This window comes from Trachypithecus francoisi, unplaced genomic scaffold, assembly GCF_009764315.1.
Source record: "Trachypithecus francoisi isolate TF-2019V2 unplaced genomic scaffold, Tfra_2.0 Lachesis_group12, whole genome shotgun sequence".
In the NCBI taxonomy this organism is placed as follows: Eukaryota; Metazoa; Chordata; class Mammalia; order Primates; family Cercopithecidae; genus Trachypithecus; species Trachypithecus francoisi.
In genome coordinates this window covers 53,988,511-53,999,017 of record NW_022681457.1, presented here as the reverse complement: position 1 = coordinate 53,999,017, position 10,507 = coordinate 53,988,511, and the positions used below count along the sequence as shown (strand labels likewise).

The following is a 10,507-nucleotide window of genomic DNA, read 5'->3' as shown; positions in this document are numbered from 1 at the left end:
GTCTGAAGTGTCAGTGCCTTATTCTTTAATTCTCTGATATGTACATACAATTAATTTTGAATTAAGTATTTTTTCATGTTGACTGCATCTGCAGAAATATATTTTAGTATAAACTCTGGTGTTTTCTGAGCTGTACTTTTTTTTTTTTTTTAAGTGTTTCCAAATTCATTACATTTGCAAGACTCTTCTCCAATATAAGTTCCCTGATGTTGAGCAAAGCTGGAGCAACTGCTTCAGGGTTTTCCTCTAGTACAAAATGTGTGCAATAAACCCCCTCTAAATTTGTAATGGTTGTCTTCAGAATAAACACTCTTCTTCACTTTAAAGGCTTATATTTTCTGAAAGACTTTTTGACAGTAATTGCACTTTTAATGCTTTTATTAACTATGAACCTTCTTATGTTGAGTAAGATGTTGAGTAAGATTAACTATGAACCTTCTTATGTTGAGTAGGCATTCATGGGTTTTCCATATTCTTTACATTTGTACAATTTTTCTCAAGGATACTAGCTTTCCTGCGAAATAAGGTGTACATACTGACTAAAAGTTTTGCCACATTCTTCATGCTTGTAGGAATGTTGCCAGTATGAATTATCTTACTTACTATCAAAAATGGCAACCATATAAAGGTTGTTTCACATTTTATATATTTCTAGGGTTTCACACTAGTATAGATTTTTTATATATAGAAAGGATGGAGGTGTTGATAAAAGCACTGTCACATCTTTCACGTTTGTAGAGTTCCTCTTCAGCATGAATTATCACCATGTCTCTTAAGAATTAAGGCCGGGCGCGGTGGCTCAAGCCTGTAATCCCAGCACTTTGGGAGGCCGAGACGGGTGGATCACGAGGTCAGGAGATCGAGACCATCCTGGCTAACACGGTGAAACCCCGTCTCTACTAAAAATACAAAAACTAGCCGGGTGAGGTGGCGGGCGCCTGTAGTCCCAGCTACTCGGGAGGCTGAGGCAGGAGAATGGCATGAACCCGGGAGGCGGAGCTTGCAGTGAGCTGAGATCTGGCCACTGCACTCCAGTCCGGGCGACAGAGCGAGACTCTGCCTCAAAAAAAAAAAAAAAAAAAAAAAAGAATTAAGAACTTGTGGCCAGGCATGGTGGCTCATGCCTATAATTCCAGCACTTTAGGAGGCCGAGGTGGGTGGATCATGTGAGGTCAGGAGTTGGATACCAGCCTGACAAACATAGCGTAACCCTGTCTCTACTAAAAATACAAAAGTTAGCTGGGCATGGGGGTGGGCACTGGTAATCCCCTCTACTTGGGAGGCTGAGGCAGGAGAATGGATTGAACCCAGGAGGCGGAGGTTGCAGTGAGTCGAGATTGTGCTGTTGCACACCAGCCTGGGTGATAAGAGTTGAAACTCCATCTCAAAAAAAAAAAATATAGAACTTGTTATATGCCTTGCCACATTCTTCACACTTGTAGGGTTTCTTTCTAGTATGAATTATGTGTAATAAAAGTTGAGAAGTTCCTTAAAAAATTTGTCACATTCTTTATATTTGTAGGGTTTATATTCCATATCAATTCTCATAGTTAGAATTGAGGGCTGGTTAAAAGCTTTTCCACATTCATCACATTCATATGGTTTCTCTCCAGTATGAATTATCTTATGTGTAGTAAGGTGTGAGGATAGGTGAAAAGCTCTGCCACATTACTCACATCTGTAGGGTTTCTCTCCAGTATGAAATCTCTTATGTGTAGTAAGTTTAGAGGAGCGCTCAAAGGCTTTGCCACATTCTTCACATCTGTAGGGTTTTCCAGTATGAATTTTCTTATGTGTACTAAGGTTAGAGAACTGCTTAAAAGCTTTGCTGCATTCTTCACATTTGTAGAACTTCTCTCGAGTATGAATTATCTTATGTGTAGTAAGGCGTGAGGACCGCTTGAAGCTTTTGCCCATTCTTCACATTTGTAGAATTTCTCTCCAGTATGAATTCTCTTATGTGTAGTAAGGATTGAGGACTGGTTGAAGGCTTTGCCACATTCTTCACATTTGTAGGGTCTCTCTCCAGTATGAATTTTCTTATGTGTAGTAAGGTTGGAGGAGTACTTAAAAGCTTTGCCACATGCTTCACAGTTGCAGGGTTTCTCTCCAGTATGAATTATCTTATGTGTAGTAAGGTCTGAGGACCGCTTGAAGGCTTTGCCACATTCTTCACATTTGTAGGGTTTCTCTCTAGTATGAATTCTTTTATGTGTAGTAAGGGTAGAGGAGTATTTAAAAGCTTTGCCACATTCTTCACATTTGTATGGTTTCTCTTCAGTATGAATTCTCTGACGTGTCGTAAGGGTTGACGACCGGTTGAAGGCTTTGCCACATTCTTCACATTTGTAGGGTTTCTCTCCAGTATGAATTATCTTATGTGTCGTAAGGGTTGAGGACCGGTTGAAGGCTTTGCCACATTCTTCACATTTGTAGGGTTTCTTTTCCGTATGAATTATCTCATGTTTACTAAGGGCTGAGGATGACATAAAGGCTTTGCCACATTTATCACACTTGTACGGTTTCTCTCCAGTATGATTTCTCTTATGGGTAGTAAGAGTGGAGGAGTGCTTAAAGGCTTTGCCACATTCTTCACATTTGTAGGGTTTCCCTCCAGTATGAATTTTCTTATGTGTAGTTAAGAGTTGAGAACTGCTTACAAGCTTTGCCACATTCTATATATTTGAAAGGTTTTTTCCCAGTATGTCCTCTCTTTTGTCTGTTTGAATTTGAAAATTGATGAAACACTTCTACATATTTATCAAATTGAAATATTTTGCTCTGGGTAGTTGGCAAACATTGCTTAAGTTCATTATAACTTTCTTTGTGCACCTTACACTCATCCACACTTTTATAGCCTTCTTTTAAAGAAATTTCCTATCTCTACATTTTTCGTATCTTCTCAGTGTTCCTTTTTGGAAAGAATCTTTTATGTTCTTCTCTGGCAAAAAGTCTTGGGTGAAATGAGAACACATTAGTGAAAGAAATAAAAATAACACATTACTTTAATTGCTAGACTCAAATGAATATATTTTCCAAGTCTAATCTATACAATTACATAAACTACATAAGCAAGATGGCATAGCACAATACCACAGATGATAATTTCTTCCTAGACATATAAATTTAACAAAAAGATACTGACCAAAATACATTTGTAAAAAACTTATAAATAAGTTGTGAAGGGCCCCAGGTGAGCACAATGCAAAGGGCCAAATAGAAGAAATAGAAAAGTCTGTTACTTATACCCAACACAGCTGTTTTTGCTCTCCAGTATAACATTGTGCCTTTAAAAGCAAATTGTCGACTGGCCAGGGTGATTCATGCCTGTAATCCGAGCATGTTGGGAGGCTGACATGGGTGGATCAGAAGGTCAAGAGTTCCAGACCAGCTTGACAAAGATGGTGAAATTCAATCTGTACTAAAATTCAAAAAATTAGCTGGGTGTGGTGCTGGACACCTGTAATCCCAGCTACTCAGGAGGCCGAGGCAGAGAATTGCTTGAACCTGGGAGGTGGAGGTTGCAGTGAGCTGAGATTCCCAGAATCTCTAGTTAAGACAATTGATTTCAGACTATGCCAGGACAAAGCTATATTACAAAGATTGTAACAGGTAGCATTTTGTTAATGTCAAAATCTCAAAGATTATAATAAATACAAAATATTAGAGCAATATGACCCCATCAAAGTTATAAAATTTTCAAAAACAACCATAAAATGTATATAAAGTAATTTTAAAAATTCCCAATAAACTGTACAGGTTAAGCTTGGTGGCTCATTCCTGGAATCCCAACACACTAGGAGGCCAAGGTGGGTAAACTACATTAGATCAGAGTTTGAGACCAGCCTGGCCAACATGGTGAAACCTTGTATCTACTAAAAATACAAAAACTAGCTGGGCGTGGTAGCATGTGCCTGTAATCCCAGCTACTTGGGAGGCTGACACACAAGAATTGCTTGAACCTGGGAGGAGACGATTGCAGTGAGTGGATATTGTACCACTGCACTCCAGACTGGGTGCCAGAGCAAGACTGTCTCAAAACTAAAATAAAATAGGCTGGGCACAATGGCTCACACCTATAATCCCAGCAACTTAGGAGGCCGAGGTGGGTGGATCATTTGAAGTCAGGAGTCCAAAATTAGCCTGGCCAACATGGTGAAAACCCGTCTCTGCTAAAAATACAAAAAATTAGCCGGGCGTGCCAGCAGCCACCTGTAACCCCAGCTACTTGGGAGACGGAGGCAGGAGAATTGCTGGAACTCAGAAGGCAGAGGCTGCCATGAGCCGAGGTCACGCCACTGCACTCCAGAGACTGGGCAACAGAAAAAGACTCCATCTCAGAATGAATGAATGAATGAATGAATGAATAAATAAATTTGAAAAATATTAGGTCAGTGAAACATTAAGTACTGAAGATAAAAATGAGGATAGTAAGAAATATTAAAATAGCAAAAAACAAAAATTGTGGATATAAAAAATTCAAAAAATAACTGAAAAATTTCTTAAAAGAAAAACTAATGTAAACATGAAAAAGCTGAACAAACTAGGACACACACAAAGATATTTATAACAAACACACATACAAGCAAAACTTCAAAACTCACAGATAAGAGAATTTTAGGAGCTGCAATGCAGGCAGATGTAATGATGAAGAATTTTTGTATTTAACTGAAGTTTATTTTTTACCACATTCAAATATATTGTCGGATCTTTTAGCGGTTTCATGTAATCCCCAAGGTACTGCTAAGAAAATATTTGTATGGATACACAAAAGAAAATTTTAAAAATCCTGAATGCATACCAATACAAAAATCAAAAAAACACAAAAACCACAGAAAAAGGAGAGACAAAGATATAAGAATCAAATATAACAATTAATAAAATAACATTAGTAAGTTTTTCTCTTTCAGAAAACCATTTAAATATATACATAATTATCTTTCCAATCAAGAGATATACTTTCAATAAACAGGTTTATTAAAAAATTATAAAAATCAAGATTCAACTTGCCTTTCTACAAGAGTCAGTTGAGATCTAATGACAAAAAAAGACTGAAAGTGGCAAGACGGAAGTAGAAATTTCATGTAAATATTAACAAAATGAGAGAAGGGGTCAAAATAATATTACACAAGCTACATGTTAAGTTAAAAACTGTCATACTTTATAAAATGTACTTTAAGTCAAAACTTCAAAAAGACAAAGAAGGACATTAAAAAAATATACAGATTCATTCACTGGGAACCTATTACAAATTTGTATATACATGTGTGTATTTATGTGTGTGTGTCTCATATTGGGGTTTCAAATATATAAAGCAAATACTAACAAAACTGAATAAACACAGAGAGAGCAATATAATTATAATATGACATTTCAATACTTCACTTTCTGTAATAAAACAAGAGAGAATATTAGTAAGGAAACAGAAGGCTAGAAGGCAGTAAAAAACAATGATTTCTAATGAAGGTATAGAGAACACTCCTCAACAACAGAATACACAGCCTTCTCAATAGCTCATACAACTTTCTTCTTTATAGACCACCTGTTAGGCCAAAAACAAAGCCTTAACACATTTTTTAAAATTGAAATTTTATTGATCACTTTCTATGACAAAAATGGAATTAGAGTATAAAACAATAACATAAATAATTGATAAATTTAAAAATATATAGAAATGATACAACACACTATTAAGCATGCACTTGTTGAAATTACTGGGCTGGGTGCAGTGGCTAACGCCTGTAATCCCAGCACTTTGGGAGGCCAAGGTGGGTGAATTTAACTCCATCTCAAAAACAAACAATCAAAAAAGGAATAATATTGTGAAGATGTCTATACTGTTCAATTTAATCTACAGAATTAATGCAATATTTTTCAATTTCTCATTGCATTTTTGAATAAAAACAGCAAATCCAAAAGTATATGGAATCTAAAGAGATAATAAAGTACCCAATAATCTTCAAGGAATAATGTTGGAGGCATTACAATTTCTGATTTCCAAACACATCAAAAAGCTACAGAATTAAAACAATTTGGTATGAGTATAAAAGTGAAAAAGTAGACCAACAAAACAGAATGCAGGCTGGGCGTGGTGGCTCACGCCTGTAATCCCAGCACTTTGGGAGGCCGAGGCGGGCAGATCACGAGGTCAGGAGATCCAGACCACCCTGGCGAACACGGTGAAACCCCGTCTCTACTAAAAATACAAAAAAAAAAAAAAAAATTAGCCGGGCGTGGTGGCAGGCGCCTGTAGTCCCAGCTTCTCAGGAGGCTGACACAGGAGAATGGTGTGAACCCAGGAGGCAGCGGAGCTTGCAGTGAGCGGAGATCGCGCCACTGCACTCCAGCCTGGGCCACAGAGGGAGACTCTGTCTCAAAAAAAAAAAAAAAAAAAAAAAATGCAGCACACATGTTAGCTTTCACATAATTATTGCAGCATTGTTACTGAAAGCCAATAGGTTAAAGCAATGCAAATTTCTGTCACCAAATCAAAAATACTGGAATCTCATTCAGTTTTCAAATAGCAGAAATTAGTCTAACTATTAAGATAAATATTGATGACATTATGCAAAATAAAATGAGCCAGCCAGAAAAAGACACAGATTGTATGAGATACATAAAGCAGTTATACTCTTAAAAACAGAAAACAGAGTGGTGTTTGAAAAGTGCCACGAAATGGGAATAATTGGTAGTTGTTTAATGTGTAATGAGATTTAGCTTTGCCAGATAAAAACATTCTAGTGATAAGCTGCATAACAATGTCAATATAATTAATATGACCAAACTGAATATTTAGAAATATGTACTTATCACTCTAACTCTCAGGCAAAACTGCAGTGGCATTATCTCAGCTCACTGCAACCTCCACTTCCTGGGTTTAAGCAATTCCCCTGCCTCAAGCTTCTCAGTAGCTGGAATTACAGGTGCACAGCACCACGCCTGGCTAATTTTTTGTATTTTAGTAGAGACGGGGTTTCACCATGTTGGCCAGGATGGTCTCGATCTTCTGACACCATGATCCACCCGCCTTGGCCTTTGAAAGTGATGGGATTACAGGCATAAGCCACCGTGCCCGGCCTAGAAAATTTTATTGTTAATTTTGTTATGTGTTTTTGACACATAACACATAAGTAAAAATAAACAATAATACCTAAAATAGATACAGAGTAATTATTGTTTTTAAATTATCTTCAAATCCAAAAGTGTTTCTCTGACACAAAATTAATATAGATTCACAAATAAATAGACGTTGAAATTGGGAGAGATTTCATGACTACTCACCTAGACAGGATTAAAAAACTGTTACAGGCCAGATGAAGTGGCTCACGCCTGTAATCCCAGCACTCTGGGAGGCCGAGGCAGGCCGACCACCTGAGGTCAGGAGTTCGAGACCAACCTGACCAAAATGGTGAAACCCTGTCTCTACTAAAAGTACAAAATTAGCCAGGTGTGGCGGCACATGCCTGTAATCCCAGCTACTCAGGAGGCTGAGGTAGGAGAATGGCATGAACCCAGAAGTTGGAGGTTTCAGTGAGCTGAGATCCCACCATTGTACTGCAGCCTGCATAACAAGAGCAAAATTCCCTCTCAAAAAAACCAAAACCAAAAACAAAACCCTGTTACACCAAACCTACACAACAAATATACAAGTGACACAAAACTACAGGGATAATATTTATACAGGCAAAGACACATAGAAATAATTATATTGGCAATAGTTAGATGGCTTTTTCATATTTAATTTTGCTCTACATTGTCTTAAAATGTACAGTTAAATATTCTTTTTTTTTTTTTTTTGAGACGGAGTCTCGCTCTGCCGCCCAGGCTGGAGTGCTGTGGCCAGATCTCAGCTCACTGCAAGCTCCGCCTCCCGGGTTCACGCCATTCTCCTGCCTCAGCCTCCCGAGTAGCTGGGACTACAGGCGCCCGCCATCTCGCCCGGCTAATTTTTTTGTATTTTTTAGTAGAGACGGGGTTTCACCGTGTTAGCCAGGATGGTCTTGATCTCCTGACCTCGTGATCCACCCGTCTCGGCCTCCCAAAGTGCTGGGATTACAGGCTTGAGCCACCGCGCCCGGCCTAAATATTCTTATATATAATTATAATATAAACAAAAATATATTGTTATATACAATTATAATATAAACTAAAAAATCAACACATAATTAACTGGTGTGATGTGACATACCCAAAAATATATAACACAAAATATTAAATTACAAAAAAATTAAAACATGGGATGTAAAACAAGTAGATCCATGTATTCATGAAAGGAATCTTAGAATATAAGGTAAAGTAATACAAAGGTTACTTGAAGATTAAAAAAAAAAGAGCTGAGAACTTCCAAAATTTTAATGTAACAACAACAAAAACTTCTAACCAGTAATACTTGATTCAAAATTATTTTACTTCAAAAAGAGTATAAAGACTTTCCAAAATAAAAGTTGAGTGTTCCTCACCATTAGCACAATCCTACAAGATATACCATACGGGGTTGTGCACCCTGGCTCACGCCTGTAATCCCAACACTTTGGGAGGCTGAGGCGGGTGAATTGTCTGAGGTCAGGAGTTCAAGACCAGCCTGAATAACATGGTGAAACACCATCTGTACTAAAAGTGCAAAAATTATTTGGACATGGTGGCACATTCCTGTTGTCCCAGCTACTGAGGCGGACAAGGCAGGAGAATTTCTTGAATCAAGGAGGTGGAGGTTGCAGTGAGCCAAAATCATGCCATGGTACTCCAGCCTGTGTGACAGAGAAAGACTCCATCTTACAAAAAAAAAAAAAATAGGCCAGGTGCAATGGTGCCCACTGCACTCCACTACTGCACTCCATCCTGAGCAACAGAGTGACTCTCAGTCTCAAAAAACAAAACAAAACAAAACAAAAGCAAAATGATTGTTCATAAAACCTTTAAAGTTCTTTTATAGAATATAAAAAACGTAAGTAAATGTGCATAAATCAGCCGGGCACGGTGGCTCATGCCTGTAATCCCAGTGCTTTGGATGGCCAAGGAGGGCGAATCATAAGGCCAGGACTTTGAGACCAGCCTGGCCAACACGGTGAAACCCTGTCCCTACTAAAAATACAAAAATTAGCCAGGCATGGTGGTGCACACCTGTAATCCCAGCTACATGGGAGGCTGAGGCAGGACAATCACTTGTACCTGGGAGGTGGAGCCTGCAGTGAGCCGAGACTGTGTCATTGCATTCCAGCCTGGACAATAGAGTGAGACTCTGTCTCAAAAAAAAAAAAAAAAAAAAAAAAAAATTCTGCCTAAATTTGTTAATAAATATACCATATAAAATAATTTTAATATCAATAACTGGAAAATATAGAGACATAGCTTTTGTATTAAATTGAAGTTGTTATAAAATTAAAACATATTGTTTTAAGATATATGTAATCTCCAATTTTCAAGATGATTACAAAGATAGTATTTATAGAATGTATGCAAAAGAAAGTAAAAAATAATGCATGCCAGTACAAAATTAAATAAAAATTAAGAAAGTAAAACAGGAAATGAGAAAAATAAAACTACTAGAAACACATAAAATAACAATGTAACGGGAAATAACAACTTCATTTCTTTAAGCAATCATTTTAAATATAAATTAATTAAACTACTTAATAAAATAAAATGTAATCTTAGGATTTTGGAAGGCCAATGTAGGCTGATCACTTGATCCCAGGAGTTCAAGACCAGCCTGGGCAACATGAGAAAACTCTGTCTCTACAAAAAATACAAAAAAGCTAGCTGGGTGTGATGACACATACTAGTAACCCAGTTACTTGGGAGGCTAAAATGAGAGGACAATCTGAGTTTGGGAGGTTTGGATAGCAGTGAGACATGCAAATCAGCCTGGGTGACAGAGTGAGGCCCTATTTCAAAAATAAATGAGGTCAGGCTTGGTAGCTCACGCCTGTAATCCCAGCACTTTGAGAGGCCGAAATGGGCAGCTCATCTGAAGTCAGGAGTTCAAGACCAGCCTGGCCATCACGGTGAAACCCTGTCTCTACTAAAAATACAAAAAATTAGCCGGGCATGGTGGCGGGCACCTGTAATCCCAGCTACTCTGGAAGCCGAGGCAGGAGAATCGCTTAAACCCGGGAGGCGGAGGTTGAAGTGAACTGAGATTGCACCATTGCACTCCAGCCTGGGCAACAAGAGCAAAACTGCATGTCTAAATAAATAAATATATAAATAAATAAGGCCGGGCGCGGTGGCTCAAGCCTGTAATCCCAGCACTTTGGGAGGCCGAGAAGGGCGGATCACGAGGTCAGGAGATCGAGACCATCCTGGCTAACACGGTGAAACCCCGTCTCTACTAAAAAAATACAAAAAATTAGCCGGGCGAGATGGCGGGCGCCTGTAGTCCCAGCTACTCGGGAGGCTGAGGCGAGAGAATGGCGTAAACTCAGGAGGCGGAGCTTGCAGTGAGCTGAGATCCGGCCACTGCACTCCAGCCTGGGCGACAGAGCGCCAGACTCCGTCTCAAAAAAAT

The 10,507-nt window shown here is 38.5% G+C and overlaps 1 protein-coding gene across 1 annotated transcript; it reads right to left on the bottom strand.

The window, feature by feature from the left end:
* Positions 1 to 1,237: 1,237 nt before the first annotated feature.
* Positions 1,238 to 3,282, bottom strand: LOC117093518 (zinc finger protein 626-like). Its single transcript, XM_033228853.1, is given in 3 exon segments — positions 1,238 to 2,642; positions 2,644 to 2,861; positions 3,249 to 3,282. Coding segments are annotated over 3 exon segments (1,026 nt in total). The 3' UTR covers positions 1,238 to 1,868.
* Positions 3,283 to 10,507: the final 7,225 nt, after the last annotated feature.